The sequence below is a fragment of the Tachyglossus aculeatus genome, chromosome 7, assembly GCF_015852505.1.
Source record: "Tachyglossus aculeatus isolate mTacAcu1 chromosome 7, mTacAcu1.pri, whole genome shotgun sequence".
NCBI lineage: Eukaryota > Metazoa > Chordata > Mammalia > Monotremata > Tachyglossidae > Tachyglossus > Tachyglossus aculeatus.
Window position 1 is genome coordinate 2,344,514 of NC_052072.1, and position 23,786 is coordinate 2,368,299.

At 45.2% G+C, this 23,786-nt stretch overlaps 1 protein-coding gene across 5 annotated transcripts in view; it reads right to left on the minus strand.

The window, feature by feature from the left end:
* The window catches only part of DNAH7 (dynein axonemal heavy chain 7), a 356,587-nt gene that overhangs the window by 253,165 nt on the left and 79,636 nt on the right, over positions 1-23,786 (minus strand). For all 5 annotated transcript variants that reach the window (XM_038748902.1, XM_038748901.1, XM_038748903.1 and 2 more), the window contains 4 exons: positions 20,089-20,774; positions 11,911-12,097; positions 6,406-6,599; positions 3,079-3,277 (listed from right to left, as the gene is read on the minus strand). In XM_038748902.1, coding sequence (XP_038604830.1) covers positions 3,079-3,277; positions 6,406-6,599; positions 11,911-12,097; positions 20,089-20,774 — 1,266 coding nt within the window. The remainder of the gene's footprint in view (positions 1-3,078; positions 3,278-6,405; positions 6,600-11,910; positions 12,098-20,088; positions 20,775-23,786) is intronic.

Sequence of the window (23,786 nt, forward strand, 5' to 3'; positions counted from 1 at the left end):
ACGTATTTAATATTCTATTAATTTTGTTAACGCTGTGCACCTAGCTTTATTTCTATTTATTCTGATGACTTGACACCTGTCCACGTTTTGTTCTGTCGTCCGTCTCCCCCTTCTAATAATAATAATAATATAATAATAATGATGGCATTTATTAAGCGCTTACTATGTGTAAAGCACTGTTCTAAGCGCTGGGGAGGTTACAAGGTGATCAGGTTGTCCCTCGGGGGGCTCACAGTCTTAATTCCCATTTTACAGATGAGGGAACTGAGGCACAGAGAAGTTAAGTGACTTGCCCAAAGTCACACAGCTGACAATTGGCAGAGCAGGGGTTTTAACCCATGACATCTGACTCCAAAGCCCGGGCTCTTTCCACTGAGCCACGCTGGTTCTAGACTGTGAGCCCGTCGTTGGGAAGGGACCGTCTCTATATGTTGCCAACTTGCACTTCCCAAGCGCTTACTACAGAGCTCTGCACACAGTAAGCACTCAATAAATACGATTGAATGAATGAATGAATGAATGAGGACTAGCTTGCTTTAATTCTATTTGTTCTGTCGACTTTGACACCTGTCCACATATTTTGTTCTGTTGTCTGTCTCCCCCTTCTAGACTGTGAGCTCGTTGTTGGGTAGGGACTGTCTCTAGATGTTGCCAACTTTCACTTCCCAAGCGCTTAGTACAGTGTTCTGCACACAGTAAGCGCTCAATAAATACGATTGAATGAATGAATGAATGAATGAGGACTAGCTTGCTTCAATTCTATTTGTTCTGTCGACTTTGACACCTGTCCACATATTTTGTTCTTTTGTCTGTCTCCCCCTTCTAGACTGTGAGCCCGTCTTTGGGTAGGGACTGTCTCTATATGTTGCCAGCTTGCACTTCCCAAGCGCTTACTACAGTGCTCTGCAAAAAGTAAGCGCTCAATATATACGATTGAATGCATAAATGAATGAATGAGGACTAGCTTGCTTTAATTCTATTTGTTCTGTCGACTTTGACACCTGTCCACATGTTTTGTTTTGTTCTCTGTCTCCCCCTTCTAGACTGTGAGCCTGTTGTTGGGTAGAGACTGTCTCTATCTGTTGCTGACCTGCACTTCCCAAGCGCTTAGTACAGTGCTCTGCACACAGTAAGCGCTCAATAAATACGAATGAATGAATGAATGAATGAGGACTAGCTTGCTTTAATTCTATTTGTTCGGTCGACTTTGACACCTGTCCACATGTTTTGTTTTGTTGTCTGTCTCCCCCTTCTAGACTGTGAGCCCATTGTTGGGTAGGGACCGTCTCTATCAGTTGCCGACTTGCACTTCCCAAGTGCTTAGTACAGTGCTTTGTACACAATAAGCGCTCAATAAATGCAATTGAATGAATGAATGAATACCTCCTTCCCCTCCCCACAGCACTTGTATATATATTTGTACCGATTTATTACTCTATTTATTTTACTTGTACATATTTACTATTCCGTTTATTTTGTTAATGATGTGCCTCTAGCTCTAATTCTATTTCTTCTGACAATTTTGACACCTGTCCACATGTTTTATTTTGTCATCTGTCTCACCCTTCTAGACTGTGAACCAGTTGTTGGGTAGGGACCGTCTCTAGATGTTGCCGACTTGGACTTCCCAAGCGCTTAGTCCAGTGCTCTGCACACAGTAAGCACTCAATAAATACAACTGAATGAATGAATGAATGAATGAATGAGGACTAGCTTGCTTTAATTCTATTTGTTCTGACGGTATTGACGCCTGTCACCATGTTTGGTTTTGTTGTCTGTCTCCCCCTTCTAGACTGTGAGCCCGTTGTTGGGTAGGGACCGTCTCTATATGTTGCCAACTTGCACTTCCCAAGCGCTTAGTCCAGTGCTCTGCACACAGTAAGCGCTCAATAAATACGATTGAATGAATGAATGAATGAGGACTAGCTTGCTTTAATTCTATTTGTTCTGTCGACTTGACACCTGTCTACATGTTTTGTTTTGTCATCTGTCTCCCCCCTTCTAGACTGTGAGCCCGTCGTTGGGTAGGGACCGTCTCTATATGTTGCCGACTCCCAAGCACTTAGTACAGTGCTGTGCACACAGTAAGCGCTCAATAAATACGATTGAATGAATAAATGAATGAATGAGGACTAGCTTGCTTTAATTCTATTTGTTCTGTCGACTTGACACCTGTCTACATGTTTTGTTTTGTCATCTGTCTCCCCCCTTCTAGACTGTGAGCCCATTGTTGGGTAGGGACCGTCTCTATATGTCGCCGACTTGTACTTCCCAAGCGCTTAGTCCAGTGCTCTGCACACAGTAAGTGCTCAATAAATATGATTGAATGAATGAATGAATGAATGAGGACTAGCTTGTTTTAATTCTATTTGTTCTGTCGACTTTGACACCTGTCCACATGTTTTGCTTTGTCGTCCGTCTCCCCCTTCTAGACTGTGAGCCCATCGTTGGGTAGGGACCGTCTCTATATGTTGCCGACTTGGACTTCCCAAGTGCTTAGTCCAGTGCTCTGCACACAGTAAGCGCTCAATAAATACGATTGAATGAATGAATGAATACTAGCTTGCTTTAATTCTATTTGTTCTGTCGACTTTGACACCTGTCCACATGTTTTGTTTTGTCGTCCGTCTCCCCCTTCTAGACTGTGAGCCCGTCATTGGGTAGGGACCGTCGCTATATGTTGCCGTCTTGGACTTCCCAAGCGCTTAGTCCAGTGCTCTGCACACAGTAAGCGCTCAATAAATACGATTGAATGAATAAACGAATGAATGTTGCCGACTTGTCCTTCCCAAGCGCTTAGTCCAGTGCTCTGCACACAGTACGCGCTCAATAAATACGATTGAATGAATAAATGAATGAATGTTGCCGACTCGTCCTTCCCAAGCGCTTAGTCCAGTGCTCTGCACACAGTACGCGCTCAATAAATACGATTGAATGAATAAATGAATGAACGTTGCCGACTTGTCCTTCCCAAGCGCTTAGTCCAGTGCTCTGCACACAGCACGCGCTCAATAAATACGACTGAATGAATGAGGACTATCGGCCACGGAGGGAAAACGGTGCGGCCGGTGGTGTTACCTTGTGGATGGAAGTGAGCATGGCTCTCTCCAGTTCAACTAGCCACTTTTCCACTTGGCCCCGCGCCCGGGCCGTCGAGATCGTCTCGAACAGCTCCACGACTTCGCCCTCGCTGCTCTTTATGTGGGTGATGTCCAGAGTCTCGGTGAATTCCACTTTAGCGATCCCCTCGAAACACTTCTTCAAATGAGGCTGAACCCTGGAGGAACGGCAAAATGGAGGCAGAGTTGCCTCCTCCCAGAGGCCTTCCCTGACTGCGCCCCGCTTTCCTCCTCTCCCTTCTGTTTCACCCCGACTGGTTCCCTTTAATAATAATAACGATGGCATTTATTAAGCGCTTACTATGGGCAAAGCACTGGGGTGGAAGCAGCGTGGCTCAGTGGAAATCAATCAATCAATCAATCGATTGATTGATCATTGGGGTAGATACTTCACTTCTCTGTGCCTCAGTTACCTCATCTGTAAAAATGGGGATGAAGACTGTGAACACCCCCGTGGGACAACCTGATCATCTTGTAACCTCCCCAGCGTTTAGAACAGTGCTTTCATTCATTCATTCAGTCATTCAATCGTATTTATTGAGCGCTTACAGTGTGCAGAGCACTGTACTAAGCGCTTGGGAAGTCCAAGTTGGCAACATAGAGAGACGGTCCCTACCCAACAGTGGGCTCACAGTCTAGAAGAAAAGAAAGAGCCCGGGCTTTGGAGTCAGAGGTCAGGGGTTCAAATCCTGGCTCTGCTCATTGTCAGCTGGGTGACTTTGGGCCGGTCACTTCACTTCTCTGGGCCTCATCTGTAAAATGGGTATGAAGACTGTGAGCCCGCTGTTGGGTAGGGACCATCTCTATATGTTGCCACTTGGACTTCCCAAGCACTTAGTACAGTGCTCTTCACACTGTAAGCGCTCAATAAATACGATTGAATGAATGAAGACTGTGACCACCCCCTCCACATGGGACAACCTGATCACCTTGTAACGTCCCCAGCGCTTAGAACAGTGCTTTGCACATAGTAAGCGCTTAATGAATAATAATAATAATAATGTTGGTATTTGTTAAGCGCTTACTATGTGCCAAGCACTGTTCTAAGCGCTGGGGGAGATACCAGTTAATCAGGTTGTCCCACGTGGGGCTCACAGTCTTCATCCCCATTTGACAGATGAGGGAACTGAGGCCCAGAGAAGTTAAGTGACTTGCCCAAGGTCACACAGCTGACAAGTGGCCAGAGCCAGGATTAGAACCCATGACCTCTGGCTCCCCAGCCCGGGCTCTTTCCACTGAGCAACGCTGCTTCTCTAAATGTCATAAATGCCATTATTATTATTATTACGCCCATCTCGCTGTTGGGTAGGGGCCAGCTCTATCTGTTGCCGACTTGTACTTCCCAAGCGCTTAGTCCAGTGCTCTGCACACAGTAAGCGCTCAATAAATAATACTAATAATAATGATGGCACATATTAAGCACTTACTATGTGCAAAGCGCTGTTCTAAGCGCTAGGGAGGTTACAAGGCGATCAGGTTGTCCCCCGGGGGGCTCATAGTCTTAATCCCCATTTTCCAGATGAGGTCACTGAGGCCCAGAGAATTTCAATTCAATTCAATCGTATTTATTGAGCGCTTCCTGTGGGCAGAGCACTGTACTAAGCGCTTGGGAAGTCCAAGTTGGCAACATAGAGAGACGGTCCCTACCCAACAGTGGGCTCACAGTCTAGAAGAGAAGTGACTCGCCCAAAGTCACACAGCTGACAATTGGCGGAGCCGGGACATTAAGTACGATCGATGGAGTGAATGAATGAATTCTCCCCATCAATCAATCCATCAGTCGTATTTATTGAGCGCTTACTGTGTGCAGAGCACTGTACTAAGCGCTTGGGAAGGTCAAGTTGGCAACATACAGTGCCCTGCCCCGATCGACTGGCCCTTCCCCAGAGATCTCCGGACGGCCAACCCCACACCAAGGGAAATATCGAGGCTATTGGGGAAGCGGCGTGGCTCAGTGGAAAGAGCCCGGGCTTTGGAGTCAGAGGTCATGGGTTCGAATCCCGACTCCCCCACAAGTCTGCTGTGTGACCTTGGGCAAGTCACTTCACTTCTCTGAGCCTCAGTTCCCTCATCTGTAAAAATGGGGATTAAGACTGTGAGCCCCACGTGGGACCACTTAATCACATTGTATCCCCCCCAGCGCTTAGAACAGTGCTTTGCACATAGTAAGCGCTTAACAAATGCTGTCATTATTATTATTATTATTATTCTCCGTGCCTCAGCTCCCTCACCTCTAAAATGGGGATTAAGACTGTGAGCTCCACGTGGGACAACCTCATCACCTTGTAACCTCCCCAGCGCTTAGAACAGTGCTTTGCACAGAGTAAGTGCTTAATAAATGCCATCATTATTATTATTATTATTATTATTATTATTCTCCATGCCTCAGTTCCCTCACCTGTAAAATGGGGGTTAAGACTGTGAGCTCCACGTGGGACAACCTCATCACCTTGTAACCTCCCCAGCGCTTAGAACAGTGCTTTGCACAGAGTAAGCGCTTAATAAATGCCATCATTATTATTATTCTTATTATTATTATTATTATTATTATTATTCTCCATGCCTCAGTTCCCTCATCTGTAAAATGGGGGTTAAGACTGTGAGCTCCACGTGGGACAACCTCATCACCTTGTAACCTCCCCAGCGCTTAGAACAGTGCTTTGCACAGAGTAAGCGCTTAATAAATGCCATTATTATTATTATTATTATTATTATTATTATTATTATTATTATTATTATTATTCTCCGTGCCTCAGTTCCCTCACCTGTAAAATGGGGATTAAGACTGTGAGCTCCACGTGGGACAACCTCATCACCTTGTAACCTCCCCAGCGCTTAGAACAGTGCTTGGCACATAGTAAGCGCTTAATAAATGCCATCATTATTATTATTATTATTATTATTATTATTATTATTATTCTCCATGCCTCAGTTCCCTCATCTGTAAAATGGGGGTTAAGACTGTGAGCTCCACGTGGGACAACCTCATCACCTTGTAACCTCCCCAGCGCTTAGAACAGTGCTTTGCACAGAGTAAGCGCTTAATAAATGCCATCATTATTATTATTATTATTATTATTATTATTATTATTATTATTCTCCGTGCCTCAGGTCCCTCACCTGTAAAATGGGGATTAAGACTGTGAGCTCCACGTGGGACAACCTGATCACCTTGTAACCTCCCCAGCGCTTAGAACAGTGCTTGGCACATAGTAAGCGCTTAATAAATGCCATCATCATTATTATTATTATTATTATTATTATCATCCCCCAGTGCAACACCCACCGGGTGGGATCTTTGGTCTCCGAGAGGATTTCGAGGAGTTCGTCGTTGGACAGGAAGAAGAATCTGGGGAAGAAGAGACGCTTCTTCTCCAAATACTCGTTGAGCCCCTTGAGGATGAGCTCTAGGAGCTCATTACACTTCTTCAACTTCTCCAGCATCTTCTCAATGGTCACCACGGTCAGGACGTGTCTCTCCTGGGGACGGAAGTGCAGAGGGTTGGCTTCTTTTTGGGTTGGTTTTCGTTTAAGAATAATAATAATAATAATAGTAATAATAATAACAATAATAATAATAGCATTTATTAAGCGCTTACTATGTGCTAAGCACCACTTTAAGCGCTGGCGAGGTTGCAAAGTGATGAGGTTGTCCCACGGGGGGCTCCCAGTCTTATTCCCCATTTTACAGACGAGGGAACTGAGGCCCAGAGAAGTGAAGTGACTTGCCCAAAGTCACACAGCTGACAATAATAATAATAATAATAATAATAATAATAATAATAATAGCATTTATTAAGCGCTTACTATGTGCAAAGCACTGTTCTAAGCGCTGGGGAGGTTACAAGGTGATGAGGTTGTCCTACAGGGGGCTCACAGTCTTATTCCCCATTTTACAGATGAGGAAACTGAGGTCCAGAGAAGTGAAGTGACTTGCCCCGTCACACAGCTGACAATAATAATAATAATGATTGCATTTATTAAGCGCTTACTATGTGCCAAGTACCATTCTAAGCGCTGGGGAGGTTACAAGGTGATGAGGTTGGCCCACAGTGGGCTCACATTCTTATTCCCCATTTTACAGGTGAGGGAACTGAGGCCCAAAGAAGTGCAGTGACTTGCCCAAAGTCACACAGCTGACAATAATAATAATAATGATGGCATTTATTAAGCGCTTACTATGTACCAAGCACTGTTCTAAGCGCTGGGGAGGTTACAAGGTGATCAGGTTGTCCCACGGGGGGGCTCACAGTCTTCATCCCCATTTTACAGGTGAGGGAACTGAGGCCCGGAGAAGTGAAGTGACTTGCCCAAAGTCACCCAGCTGGCAAGTGGCGGAGCCGGAATTTGAACCCACAACCTCTGGCTCCAAAGCCCGTGCTCTTTCCACTGAGCCACGCTGCTCCTCCTCTTTATCGCATCTCCGCGCCGGGCACTGTACTAAACGCTGAAGTGGCTGACAGCAAATCAGGTTGGACGCAGTCCCTGTCCCACGTTGGGCTCACAGTCTTCCCCCACCCATTTGAAAGATGAGGAAACTGAGGCCCGGGGAAGTGAAGTGACTTGTCCAAGGTCACACGATGGAAGAGTCGGCTCTTAGCGTTTCAACGTGGCCTCCTACGGGCAGCGTGGGAAACGAGTGTGAAGAAGCCAACGGGTCAAGGTGATGATGATGATAATGATGGTACTTGTTAAGCGCTTGCTATGTGCCAAGCACTGTTCTAAGCGCTGGGGGAGATACAAGGTCATCAGGTTGTCCCCCGTGGGGCTCACAGTCTTACAGATGAGGTCACTGAGGCCCAGAGAAGTGAAGTGACTTGCCCAAAGCCACCCAGCTGACAAGAGCCCGCTGTTGGGTAGGGACTGTCTCTATATGTTGCCAACTTGTACTTCCCAAGCGCTTAGTACAGTGCTCTGCACACAGTAAGCGCTCAATAAATACGATTGAATGAATATCATGCCAACTTGAACTTCCCAAGCGCTTAGTACAGTGCTCTGCACACAGTAAGCGCTCAACAAATACAATTGAATGAATGAGTGAAGTGGTGGAGCAGGGATTAGCAAGAAGCAGCGTGGCTCAGTGGAAAGAGCCCGGGCATGGGAGTCGGAGGTCATGGGTTCAAATCCCGGCTCCGCCACCTGTCAGCTGGGTGACTTTGGGCAAGTCGCTTCACTTCTCTGGGCCTCAGTTCCCTCATCTGTAAAATGGGGATGAAGACTGTGAGCCCCACGGGGGACAACCAGATCAACCTGTAACCTCCCCAGTGCTTAGAACAGTGCTTTGCACATTCATTCATTCGTTCAATCGTATTTATTAAGCGCTTACTATGTGCCAAGCACTGTTCAAAGTGCTGGGGAGGTTACAAGGTGATCAGGTTGTCCCACGGGGGGGGCTCACAGTCTTCATCCCCATTTTACAGATGAGGTAAGTGAGGCACAGAGAAGTGAAGTGACTTGCCTAAAGTCACACAGCTGACTGTACATATGTTTGTACGCATTTATTACTCTACTTATTTCACTTGTACATATTTATTCTATTTATTTTATTTTGTTAATATGTTTGGTTTTGTCCTCTGTCTCCCCCTTCTAGACTGTGAGCCCGCTGTTGGGTAGGGACCGCCTCTAGATGTTGCCAACTTGGACTTCCCAAGCGCTTAGTCCAGTGCTCTGCACACAGTAAGCACTCAATAAATATGATTGAATTAATTAATTAATTGATGATGACATTTAGTAAGCACTTACCACGTGCAAAGCACCGTTCTAAGCGCTGGGGAGGTTACAAGGTGATCAGGTTTATTTATTTTATTTATTTATTTATTTTACTTGCACATATTTTTTTCTACTTATTTTATTCTGTGAATATGTTTTGTTTTGTTGTCTGTCTCCCCCTTCTAGACTGTGAGCCCGCTGTTGGGTAGGGGCCGTCTCTAGATGTTGCCAACTTGCACTTCCCAAGCGCTTAGTACAGTGCTCTGCACACAGTAAGCGCTCAATAAATACGATAGATTGATTGATTGACTTCCCAAGCGCTTAGTCCAGTGCTCTGCACACAGTAAGCGCTCAATAAATACGATTGAATGAATGACAGTTGGTGGAGCGGGGATTTGAACCCACGACCTCTGACTCCAAAGCCCGGGCTCTTTCCACTGAGCCACGCAGCTTCTCATAGTAAGCGCTTAACAAATGCCATCCAAAAAAAAGTGCTCTGCACACAGTAAGCGCTCAATAAATACGATTGAATGAATGACAATTGGTGGAGCCGGAATTTGAACCCATGACCTCTGACTCCAAAGCCCGGGCTCTTTCCACTGAGCAACACTGCTTCTCATAGTAAGCGCTTAATAAATGCCATCCAAAAATAAAAAACCTACGACCTCTCACTCCCAAGCCCGGGCTCTTCCTCCTGAGCCCCGCTGCTTGTGGTGTCCAAACTGTAACCATCTTGCCAGAATTAGGACATTATCCCCCTTATCAATCAATCATATTTATTGAGCGCTTATTGTGTGCAGACCACTGTACTAAGCTCTTGGGAAGTCCAAGTTGGCAACATCTAGAGACGGTCCCTACCCAACAGAGGGCTCACATGCCAGGCACGAAGCTGATGGCAAGTCACTTCACTTCTCTGGGCCTCAGTTCCCTCATCTGTCAAATGGGGATGAAGACTGTGAGCCCCCGGGGGGACAACCTGATCACCTTGTAACCTCCCCAACGCTTAGAACAGTGCTTGGCACATAGTAAGTGCTTAATAAATGCCATTATTATTATTATTACTATTCCAGTTCCCTCATCTGTCAAATGGGGATGAAGACTGTGAGCCCGCCGGGGTACAACCTGATCACCTTGGAACCTCCCCAGCACTTAGAACAGTGCTTGGCACATAGTAAGCACTTAATAAATGCCATTATTATTATTATTACTATTCCAGTTCCCTCATCTGTCAAATGGGGATGAAGACTGGGAGCCCCCCGTGGGACAACCTGATCACCTTGTAACCTCCCCGGCGCTTAGAACAGTGCATTGCACATAGGAAGCGCTTAATAAATGCCATCATTATTATTATTATTACTATTCTAGTTCCCTCACCTGGGCTCCTTCATTATCTACTACCTGAACAGTGCTTTGCACATAGTAAGTGCTTAATAAATGCCATTATTATTATTATTTATTTTTATTACTACCTACTAAAGGAGCAGCATGAATACTGGCTAGAGCCCGGCCCGAGAGTCAGAGGGTCGTGAGTTCTAATCCCGGCTCCACCGCTTGTCTGCCGTGTGACTTTGGGCAAGTCACTTCACTTCTCTGGGCCTCAGTTCCCTCATCTGGAAAATGGGGGTGGAGAGTGTGAGCCCCACGTGGGACAGGGACTGTGCCCAACCTGATTTGCTTGTATCCACCCCAGCGCTTCGTACAGTGCCTGGTACATAGTAAGCGCTTAACAAATTCCATCATCATCATTATTATTATTATTATTACAAGCAGCGGCGCTGGGATTAGAACCCAGGTCCTCCTCTCTGCCAAGTCTGGGGCTCTACCCGGAGAGCTTGGAGAAGCAGCGTAGCTCCGTGGAAAGAGCCCAGGCTTTGGAGTCAGAGGTCATGGGTTCAAATTCCGACTCCGCCAATTGTCAGTTGGTTGACTTTGGGCAAGTCACTTCACGTCTCTGGGCCTCAGTTCCCTCATCTGGAAAATGGGGATGAAGACTGTGAGCCCCATGTGGGACAACCTGATCACCTTGTATCCCCCCCAGCGCTTAGAACGGTGCTTGGCACATAGTAAGCGCTTAGCAAACACCATTATCAGTAGAAGTAGTAGTACTGTATCTCCCCCAGGGCTTAGAACAGTGGTTGGAGCATAGTAAGCGATTAACAAATACCATTATTATTATTATTATAATGACCTTGTATCTCCCCCAGCGCTTAGAACAGTCCTTGGCACATAGTAAGCGCTTAGCAAATACCATTATTAATATTATTATTATGACCTTGTATCTCCCCCAGCGCTTAGAACAGTTCTGGGCACATAGTAACCACTTAGCAAATACCATTATTATTATTATGACCTTGTATCTCCCCCAGTGCTTAGAACAGTCCTTGGTACATAGTAAGCGCTTAGCAAATACCATTATTATTATTATTATGACCTTGTATCTCCCCCAGCACTTAGAACAGTCCTTGGCACATAGTAAGCGCTTAGCAAATACCATTATTATTATGACCTTGTATCTCCCCCAGCACTTAGAACAGTCCTTGGCACATAGTAAGCGCTTAGCAAATACCATTATTATTATTATCATTATTATTATTATTATTATTATTATTACCTTGTATCTCCCCCACAGCTTAGAACAGTCCTTGGCACATAGTAAGCGCTTAGTAAATACCATTATTATTATTATTATGACCTTGTATCTCCCCCACCGCTTAGAACAGTCCTTGGCACATAGTAAGCACTTAGCAAATACCATTATTATTATTATTATTATGACCTTGTACCTCCCCCAGCGCTTAGAACAGTCCTTGGCACATAGTAAGCGCTTAGCAAATACCGTTATTATTATTATTATTATTATTATTATTATGACCTTGTATCTCCCCCACCGCTTAGAACAGTGCTTGGCACATAGTAAGCACTTAACAAATACCATTATTATCATTGTATCTACCCCAGATACAATTATTATTATTATTAATGATAATTATTATTAGTATTATTATTATTACCCACTAGGCCAGGTTGCTTTCTGCCTTCAGAAAGACCCCCCACCCCCACCCCGGCCCAGCCCGCTCCCTACTTGATGGACGGCTTTCATGAGGTCCTTCCACGTCTTATCCACAGCGGTGAAGCGTCGACTTTCCTCGGGCATCTGGGCCATGATGTCCGGGGAGCTGAAGATGGGCTCCAGGTAGAGCCAGGTGGCCTGAACTTTCAACCACTCATCCAAGATTTCCTGAAGAAGCAGCAGTTTCCCTTCCCACTCCCTGGGAATAATAATAATAATAATAATAATAATAATAATAATAATAATAATAATAATAACAACAACAATAATAACAATAATAATAGAAGAAAGAAGAAAGAAGAAGAAGGAAGAAGAAGGAAGAAGGAAGAAGGAAGAAGGGAGAAGGAGAAGGAGAAGGAGAAGGAGAAGGAGAAGGAGAAGGAGAAGGAGAAGAAGAAGGAGAAGGAGAAGGAGAAGGAGGAGAAGAAGAAGAAGAAGAAGAAGAAGAAGAAGAAGAAGAGAAGAAGAAGAAGGAAGAAGGAAAAAGAAGAAGAAGAAGGAAGAAGAAGAAGAAGAAGAAGAAGAAGAAGGAGGAGGAAGAAGGAGGAAGAAGAAGAAGAAGAAGGAAGAAGAACGAAGAAGAAGGAAGAAGGAAGAAGAAGAAGGAAGAAGGAGGAAGAAGGAGGAAGAAGGAAGAAGAAGAAGAAGAAGAAGAAATAGAAGAAGAAGAAGAAGAAAGAGAAGAAGAAAGAGAAGAAGAAGAAGAAGAAGGAAGAAGAAGAAGAAGAAGAAGAAGAAGAAGAAGAAGAAGAAGAAGAAGAAGAAGAAGAAGAAGAAGAAGAAGAAGAAGGAAGAAGGAAGAAGAAGAAGAAGAAGAAGAAGAAGAAGAAGAAGAAGAAGAAGAAGAAGGAAGAAGGAAGAAGGAAGAAGAAGAAGAAGAAGAAGAAGAAGAAGAAGAAGGAAGAAGGAAGAAGAAGAAGAAGAAGAAGAAGAAGAAGAAGAAGAAGAAGAAGAAGAAGAAGAAGAAGAAGAAGAAGAAGAAGAAAGAAGAATGGTATTTGTTACGCGCTTACTATGTGCCAAGCACTGTTCTAAGCGCTGGGGGTGGGGGGGAATACAAGGTGATTAGATGGAGAAACAGCGTGGCTCAGTGGAAAAGAGCCCAGACCTGGGTTCAAATTCCTGCTCTGCCACTTAATAATAATAATGATAATGATGGCATTTATTAAGCACTTACAATGTGCAAAGCACTGTTCTAAGTGCTGGGGAGGTGACAAGGTGATCAGGTTGTCCCGTGGGGGGCTCACAGTCTTAATCCTCATTTTTTTACAGATGAGGGAACTGAGGCCCAGTGAATCAATCAGTCAATCGCATTTATTGAGCGCTTACTGTGTGCACAGCACTGTACTAAGCGCTTGGGAAGTACAAGTTGGCAACACATAGAGACAGTTCCTACCCAACTCACAGTCTAGAAGTGAAGTGACTTGCCCCCCACTTGCTTAATAAATGCCAGCATTATTATTATTATTATTATTATTATTATTATCAGGTTGTCCAAAGTGGGGCTCACTATTATATGATAATAATATATTATATTAACATTATATATAATTATATTATGTATAATAATAATAATGGCATTTGGTAAGTGCTTAATATGTGCCAAGCACTGTTCTACGCATGGGGGGATACAAGGTGATCAGGTTGTCCCATGTGGGGCTCACAGTCTTCATCCACATTTGACAGATGAGGGAACTGAGGCCTAGAGAATAATAATAATATATTATGCATTATACAAAAATTATATATAATTATATTATATATAATAATAACAATGGCGTTTGTTAAGTGCTTACTATATGCCAAGCACTGTTCTGAGCGTGGGGGGGATACAAGGTAATCAGGTTGTCCCACGTGGGGCTCACAGTCATCATCCCCATTTGACAGATGAGGGAACTGAGGCGCAGAGAAGTGAAGTGTCTTGCCCAAGGTCACACAGCAGACATGTGGCGGAGCCGGGATTCGAACCCATGACCTCTCCATGACTCCAAAGCCCGGGCTCGTTTCACTGAGCCACGCTGCTTCTGCCAAGCAAAGTGAATCAATCAATCAATCAATCAATCATATTTATTGAGGGCTTACTGTGTGCAGAGCACTGTACTAAGCGCTTGGGAAGTCCAAGTTGGCAGCATATAGAGACAGTCCCTACCCAACAGTGGGCTCACAGTCTAAAAGGAGGAGACAGACAACAAAACCAAACATATTAACAAAATAAAATAAATAGAATAGATACGTACAAGTAAAATAAGGGAAGTGAAGTGACTTGCCCAAAGTCACCCAGCCAACAAGTGGCAGAGTCAGGATTAGAACCCACGACTTTAGACTCTCAATCCCGGGCTCTTGTCACTACAAGCTGATCAGGTCGGACTCACAGTCTCAATCCCCATTTTCCAGATGAGGGAACTGAGGCCCAGAGAAGTGAAGCGACTTGCCCAAAGTCACACAGCAGACAAGTGGCACCCGTTGTTGGGTAGGGATTTTCTCTATTTGATGCGAATTGTCCTTCCCAAGCGCTTAGTCCAGTGCTCTGCACACAGTAAGCGCTCAATAAATACGATTGAATGAATGAACGAATGTCTGTCTCCCCAGTTCTAGGCCGTGAGCCCAGTGTTGGGTAGGGATTGTCCCTATTTGTTGTCAAATTGTACTTTCCAAGCGCTTAGCACAGTGCTCCGCACACCCTAAGCGCTCAACAAATACGACTGAACGAACGAAGGGATGAATGAAGTGGCAAAGCCGCGATCAGAGAAGCAGCGCGGATCAGTGGAAAGATCCCGGGCTTGGGAGTCAGAGGTCGTGGGTTCTAATCCCCGCTCCGACACTTATCAGCTGTGTGACCTTAGGCAAGTCACTTCACTTCTCTGTGCCTCAGTTGCCTCATCTGTAAATGGGGATGAAGACTGTGAGCCCCACGTGGGACAACCTGATGACCTTGTAACTCCCCAGCGCTTAGAACAGTGCTTGGCACATAGTAAGCGCTTAACAAATACCACCATTCAGCACTTAGAACAGTGCTTCGCACATAGAGAAGCAGCGTGGCTCAGTGGAAAGAGGCCGGGCTTGGGAGTCAGAGGTCGTGGGTTCTAATCCCGGCTCCGCCACTCGTCAGCTGTGTGACCTTGGGCAAGTCACTTCACTTCTCTGGGCCTCAGTTGCCTCATCTGTAAATGGGGATGAAGACTGTGAGCCCCACATGGGACAACCTGATGACCCTGTAACTCCCCAGAGCTTAGAATAGTGCTTGGCACATAGTAAGCGCTTAACAAATACCATCATTCAGCACTTACAACAGTGCTTCACACATAGAGAAGCAGTATGGCTCAGTGGAAAGATCCCGGGCTTGGGAGTCAGAAGTCGTGGGTTCTAATCCCGGCTCCGCCACTTATCAGCTGTGTGACTTTAGGCAAATCACTTCACTTCTCTGGGCCTCAGTGTCCTCATCTGTATATGGGGATGAAGACTGTGAGCCCCACGTGGGACAACCTCATCACCTTGTTTCCCCCCAGCGCTTAAAACAGTGCTTTGCACATAGTAAGCGCTTAACAAATACCGTAATTTAGCGCTTAGAACAGTGCTTCGCACATAGAGAAGCAGCGTGGCTCAGTGGAAAGATCCCGGGCTTGGGAGTCAGAGGTCGTGGGTTCTAATCCTGGCTCCACCACTTATCAGCTGTGTGACTTTAGGCAAGTCACTTCACTTCTCTGGGCCTCAGTTGCCTCATCTGTAAATGGGGATGAAGACTGTGAGCCCCAAGTGGGACAACCTGATCACCTTGTAACTACCCAGCGCTTAGAACAGTGCTTTGCACATAGTAAGCGCTTAACAAATACCACCATTCATCGCTTAGAACAGTGCTTCGCACATAGAGAAGCAGCGTGTCTCAGTGGAAAGAGGCCGGGCTTGGGAGTCAGAGGTCGTGGGTTCTAATCCCAGCTCCGCCACTTATCAGCTGTGTGACCTTAGGCAAGTCACTTCATTTCTCTGGGCCTCAGTGACCTCATCTGGAAAATGGGGATGAAGACTGTGAGCCCCATGTGGGACAACCTGATTCATTCACTCGTATTTATTGAGAGCTTACTGTGTGCAGAGCACTGTACTAAGCGCTTGGGAAGGACAAGTTGGCAACATATAGAGATGGTCCCTACCCAACAGTGGGCTCACGGTCTAGAAGCAGTGGGCTCACAGTCTCACCTTGTATCCCCCCAGCGCTTAGAACAGTGCTTGGCACATAGTAAGAGCTTAACAAATTCCATCATTATTATCATTATCATTATTATTAAGCACTTAACAAATACCATTATTATTAAGCACTTAACAAATACATTATTATCATTATTAGAACAATAAATACCATTGGATGAATGAACGAATGTCCTGTCTCCCCTTTCTAGGCTGTGAGCCCAATGTTGGATTTATTCATTCAATCGTATTTATTGAGCACTTACTGTGTGCAGAGCACTGTACTAAGCGCTTGGATAGTAGCGTGGCTCAGTGGAAAGAGGCTGGGCTTTGGAGTCCGAGGTCATGGGTTCGAATCGCGGCTCCGCCACCTGTCTGCTGTGTGACCTTGGGCAAGTCACTTAACTTCTCCGAGCCTCAGTTCCCTCATCTGTAAAATGGGGATGATGACTGCAAGCCCCACGTGGGACAATGTTGCCAATTTATATGTTGTCAATTTGTACTTCCCAAGCGCTTAGTACAGTGCTCTGCACACAGTAAGCGCTCAATAAATATGATTGATGATGATGATGATGACAACCTGATCACCTTGTATCCCCCCACCAGCGCTTAGAACAGTGCTTTGCACATAGTAAGCGCTTAACAACTTCCATCATTATTATCATTATCATTAAGCACTTAACAAATACCATTATTATTATCATTATCAGAACAATAAATACCATTGGATGAATGAACGAATGTCTTGTCTCCCCTTTCTAGGCCGTGAGCCCAATGTTGGATTTATTCATTCAAACGTATTTATTGAGCGCTTACTGTGTGCAGAGCACTGTACTAAGCGCTTGAATAGTAGCGTGGCTCAGTAGAAAGAGGCTGGGCTTTGGAGTCCGAGGTCATGGGTTCGAATCCCGGCTCCGCCACTTGTCTGCTGTGTGACCTTGTGCAAGTCACTTAACTTCTCTGAGCCTCAATTCCCTCATCTGTAAAATGGGGACGATGACTGCGAGCCCCATATGGGACAATGTTGCCAATTTATATGTTGCCAATTTGTACTTCCCAAGTGCTTAGTACAGTGCTCTGCACACAGTAAGCGCTCAATAAATATGATTGATGATGATGACGAGAACAGTGCTTTGCACATAGTAAGCGCTTACCAAATTCCATCATTATTATCATGATCATTAAGCACTTAACAAATACCATTATTATTATCATTAGAATAATAAATACCATTGGATGAATGAACGAATGTCTTGTCTCCCCTCTTCTAGGCTGTGAGCCCAATGTTGGATTTGTTCATTCAATCGTATTTATTGAGCGCTTACTGTGTGCAGAGCACTGTACTAGGCGCTTGGATAATGATAATATCGATTTATCATTAGAATCCACGTCCTCCATCATCATCATCATCAATCGTATTTATTGAGCGCTTACTATGTGCAGAGCACTTAGCGCTTGGGAAGTACAAATTGGCAACATAGAGAGGCAGTCCCTACCCAACAGTGGGCTCACAGTCTAAAAGGGGGGCTCACAGTCTAAAAGTCACACCCCATGTCTGCTGTGTGATCTTGGGCAAGTCACTTCACTTCTCTGGGCCTCAGTGACCTCATCTGGAAAATGGGGATTGAGACTGTGAGCCCCACATGGGACAACCATAGAGCAGTGTACTAAGCGCTTGGGAAGTACAAACTGGCAACATAGAGAGACAGTCCCTACCCAACAGTGGGCTCACAGTCTAAAAGGGGGGCTCACAGTCTAAAAGTCACACCCCATGTCTGCTGTGTGATCTTGGGCAAGTCACTTCACTTCTCTGGGCCTCAGTGACCTCATCTGGAAAATGGGGATTAAGACTGTGAGCCCCACATGGGACAACCACAGAGCACTGTACTAAGTGCTTGGGAAGTACAAATTGGCACCACAGAGAGACAGTCCCTACCCAACAGTGGGCTCACAGTCTAAAATGGGGGCTCACAGTCTAAAAGTCACACCCCATGTCTGCTGTGTGATCTTGGGCAAGTCACTTCACTTCTCTGGGCCTCAGTGACCTCATCTGGAAAATGGGGATTGAGACTGTGAGCCCCACATGGGACAACCATAGAGCAGTGTACTAAGCGCTTGGGAAGTACAAACTGGCAACATAGAGAGACAGTCCCTACCCAACAGTGGGCTCACAGTCTAAAAGGGGGGCTCACAGTCTAAAAGTCACACTCCATGTCTGCTGTGTGATCTTGGGCAAGTCACTTCACTTCTCTGGGCCTCAGTGACCTCATCTGGAAAATGGGGATTGAGACTGTGAGCCCCACATGGGACAACCACAGAGCACTGTACTAAGTGCTTGGGAAGTACAAATTGGCACCACAGAGAGACAGTCCCTACCCAACAGTGGGCTCACAGTCTAAAAGGGGGGCTCACAGTCTAAAAGTCACACCCCATGTCTGCTGTGTGATCTTGGGCAAGTCACTTCACTTCTCTGGGCCTCAGTGACCTCATCTGGAAAACGGGGATTGAGACTGTGAGCCCCACATGGGACAACCACAGAGCACTGAACTAAGCGCTTGGGAAGTACAAACTGGCAACATAGAGAGACAGTCCCTACCCAACAGTGGGCTCACAGTCTAAAAGGGGGGCTCACAGTCTAAAAGTCACACCCCATGTCTGCTGTGTGATCTTGGGCAAGTCACTTCACTTCTCTGGGCCTCAGTGACCTCATCTGGAAAATGGGGATTGAGACTGTGAGCCCCACATGGGACAACCATAGAGCAGTGTACTAAGCGCTTGGGAAGTACAAATTGGCAACATAGAGAGACAGTCCCTACCCAACAGTGGGCTCACAGTCTAAAAGGGGGGCTCACAGTCTAAAAGTCACACCCCATGTCTGCTGTGTGATCTTGGGCAAGTCACTTCACTTCTCTGGGCCTCAGTGACCTCATCTGGAAAATGGGGATTGAGACTGTGAGCCCCACATGGGACAACCACAGAGCACTGTACTAAGCGCTTGGGAAGTACAAATTGGCAACACATAGAGACAGTCCCTACCCAACAGTGGGCTCACAGTCTAAAAGGGGGGCTCACAGTCTAAAAGTCACACCCCATGTCTGCTGTGTGATCTTGGGCAAGTCACTTCACTTCTCTGGGCCTCAGTGACCTCATCTGGAAAATGGGGATTAAGACTGTGAGCCCCACATGGGACAACCACAGAGCACTGTACTAAGCGCTTGGGAAGTACAAATTGGCAACATAGAGAGACAGTCCCTACCCAACAGTGGGCTCACAGTCTAAAAGGGGGGCTCACAGTCTAAAAGTCACACCCCATGTCTGCTGTGTGATCTTGGGCAAGTCACTTCACTTATCTGGGCCTCAGTGACCTCATCTGGAAAATGGGGATTAAGACTGTGAGCCCCACATGGGACAACTACAGAGCACTGTACTAAGCGCTTGGGAAGTACAAATTGGCAACACAGAGAGACAGTCCCTACCCAACAGTGGGCTCACAGTCTAAAAGGGGGGCTCACAGTCTAAAAGTCACACCCCATGTCTGCTGTGTGATCTTGGGCAAGTCACTTCACTTCTCTGGGCCTCAGTGACCTCATCTGGAAAATGGGGATTGAGACTGTGAGCCCCACATGGGACAACCACAGAGCACTGTACTAAGCGCTTGGGAAGTACAAATTGGCAACACAGAGAGACAGTCCCTACCCAACAGTGGGCTCACAGTCTAAAAGGGGGGCTCACAGTCTAAAAGTCACACCCCATGTCTGCTGTGTGATCTTGGGCAAGTCACTTCACTTCTCTGGGCCTCAGTGACCTCATCTGGAAAATGGGGATTGAGACTGTGAGCCCCCCATGGGACAACCACAGAGCACTGTACTAAGCGCTTGGGAAGTACAAATTGGCACCACAGAGAGACAGTCCCTACCCAACAGTGGGCTCACAGTCTAAAAGACTCCCCCTCTTTCCCCCAGGCCTCCCGCGTGGCCCGTACTAAGCGCCCGCTCCCGTCGGGGCGCTCACCTCATCTGCCTCTCGTACGGCCGGATGAAGGGCGACCCCCGCATGGTCTGCGTCTTGACGATGTGGTCGTCCAGCAGGAGCTGGACGTCGTCCACCGAGGAGAGGATGAAGGTGCCCGTCTCCCTGTACGGGTGGACGGCGAACTCCATCCCGCCCCACTCCGCCACCATCTTCTCCATGGCCTTCTCCAGCGAGTGCTCCTTGCTGGCCGCCTCGCTGATGGCCTCCAGCCTCTCCAGGAAGGGCTCCAGGTTCATGCCGAGGAAATCGCTGACGGTGGACTCCTCCGAGGGCCCCAGCTGGTAGCCCACGGTCTCCGAGATGGCCTCCCAGTGCCGGCTCTGGAGGCCGGGGTTGCAGATGACTTGGATGACGGGCAGGTGCTGCTTGAAGTCGTCCACTCTGGCCCGGACCTTTCGCGTCATGGCCAGCGCGGGCGGGGAGTCGCTCAGGCTTTTCTCCAGCTTGTAGAGGCCCCGCCAGTAATTCCCCACGTCCGTCTCCACCTGGTCGGGATTCACCTTCGCGAAGGGCCCCTCGGTCCAGGCCCGGAACTTGGCGTTGAACTCCACGGCGGTTTCGTAGAGGCGCAGGTACGGGTTCAGGGCATCCTGGACCCTTTTGCGCTGAGGATAGATGGAGGCCACCCAGCCGAAGGCCTCCTCCTCCGCGTTGAACTGGCCGATCTGTATGGGGGTGAATCGTCATCGATCAATCAATCAATCAAGCAATCAATCAATCGTATTGGTTGAGCGCTTACCGCGGGCAGAGCACTGGACTAAGCACCAAGTTGGCAACATCTAGAGACGGGCCCTACCCAACGGCGGGCTCACAGTCTAGAAGGAGGAGACAGAACAAAACCAAATGGATTAACAAAATAAAATAAATAGAATGGATATGTACAAGTAGAATAAATATATAGAGTAATAAATATGTACAAACATATATTCATTCAATCGTATTTATTGAGTGCTTACTGCGGGCAGAGCACTGGACTAAGCGCCAAGTTGGCAACATCTAGAGACAGTCCCTATCCAACAGCGGGATCACAGTCTAGAAGGGGGGAGACAGAGAACAAAACCAAACGGATTAACAAAATAAATAGAATGGATGTGTACAAGTAAAATAAATAAATATATAGAGTAATAAATATGTACAAATATATATTCATTCATTCAATCGTATTTATTGAGCGCTTACTGCGGGCAGAGCACTGGACTAAGAGCCAAGTTGGCAACATCTAGAGATGGGCCCTACCCAACAGCGGGCTCACAGTCTAGAAGGGGGAGACAGAGAACAAAACCAAACGTATTAACAAAATAAAATAAATAGAATGGATATGTACAAGTAAAATAAATAAACAGAGTAATAAATATGTACAAACATATATTCATTCATTCAATCGTATTTATTGAGCGCTTACTGCGGGCAGAGCACTGGACTAAGAGCCAAGTTGGCAACATCTAGAGACGGGCCCTACCCAACAGCGGGCTCACAGTCTAGAAGGAGGAGACAGAACAAAACCAAATGGATTAACAAAATAAAATAAATAGAATGGATATGTACAAGTAAAATAAATATAGAGAGTAATAAATATGTACAAACATATATTCATTCAATCGTATTTATTGAGCGCTTACTGCGGGCAGAGCACTGGACTAAGTTCCAAGTTGGCAACATCAAAAGACGGGCCCTACCCAACGGCGGGCTCACAGTCTAGAAGGAGGAGACGGAACAAAACCAAATGGATTAACAAAATAAAATAAATAGAATGGATGTGTACAAGTAAAATCAATAAATAGAGTAATAAATATGTACAAACATATATTCATTCATTCATTCATTCAATCGTATTTATTGAGTGCTTACTGCGGGCAGAGCACTGGACTAAGCACCAAGTTGGTAACATCTAGAGACGGGCCCTACCCAACGGCGGGCTCACAGTCTAGAAGGAGGAGACGGAACAAAACCAAATGGATTAACAAAATAAAATAAATAGAATGGATATGTACAAGTAAAATAAATATATAGAGTAATAAATATGTACAAACATATATTCATTCAATCGTATTTATTGAGTGCTTACTGCGGGCAGAGCACTGGACTAAGAGCCAAGTTGGCAACATCTAGAGACGGGCCCTACCCAACGGCGGGATCACAGTCTAGAAGGAGGAGACGGAACAAAACCAAATGGATTAACAAAATAAAATAAATAGAATGGATATGTACAAGTAAAATAAATACATATAGAGAGTAATAAATATGTACAAACATATATTCATTCATTCAATCGTATTTATTGAGCGCTTACTGCAGGCAGAGCACTGGATTAAGCGCCAAGTTGGCAACATCTAGAGACGGGCCCTACCCAACGGCGGGCTCACAGTCTAGAAGGGGGGGACAGGGAACAAAACCAAACGGATTAACAAAATAAAATAAATAGAATGGATGTGTACAAGTAAAATAAATAAATATAGAGAGTAATAAATATGTACAAACATATATTCATTCATTCAATCGTATTTATTGAGCGCTTACTGCGGGCAGAGCACTGGACTAAGAGCCAAGTTGGCAACATCTAGAAACAGGCCCTACCCAACAGCGGGATCACAGTCTAGAAGGGGGGCACAGAGAACAAAACCAAACAGATTAACAAAATAAAATAGAATGGATATGTACAAGTAAAATAAATAAATAAATAGAGTAATAAATATGTACAAACATATATTCATTCATTCATTCAATCGTATTTATTGAGCGCTTACTGCGGGCAGAGCACTGGACTAAGCACCAAATTGGCAACATCTAGAGACGGTCCCTACCCAACAGTGAGCTCACAGTCTAGAAGGGGGAGACAGAGAACAAAACCAAACGGATTAACAAAATTAAATAAATAGAATGGATGTGTACAAGTAAAATAAATAAATAAATAGAGTAATAAATATGTACAAACATATATTCATTCATTCATTCAATCGTATTTATTGAGCGCTTACTGCGTGCAGAGCACCGTACTAAGAGCTTAGGAAGGACAAGTTGGCAACATCTAGAGACAGTCCCTACCCAACAGTGGGCTCACAGTCTAGAAGGGGGAGACAGAGAACAAAACCAAACATACTAACAAAATAAAATAGATATGTACAAGTAAAATAAATACACAGAATAATAAATATTTACAAACAAACATACATATATACAGGTGCTGTGGGGAAGGGAAGGAGGTAAGGGAATAATAATAATGATGATAATAATAATAATAATAATTGTATATGCTGTATATATTGTATATATTGTACTGGATATGTTTGTATATATTTATTACTCTATTTTATTTGTACATATTTATTCTATTTATTTTATTTTGTTAATATGTTCTGTTTTGTTGTCTGTCTCCCCCTTCTAGACAGTGAGCCCACTGTTGAGTAGGGACTGTCTCTAGATGTTGCCAACTTGTCAATATAATGTATTGTATACTTGTATACTTGTCAGTATACAATATATACAATATATATTGTACTGTATATATGTATATATGTTTGTATGTATTTATTACTCTATTTATTTATTTTATTTGTACATATTTATTCTATTCATTTTATTTTGTTAATATGTTTTGTTTTGTTCTCTGTCTCCCCCTTCTAGACTGTGAGCCCACCTTTGAGTAGGGACTGTCTCTAGATGTTGCCAACTTGTCAATA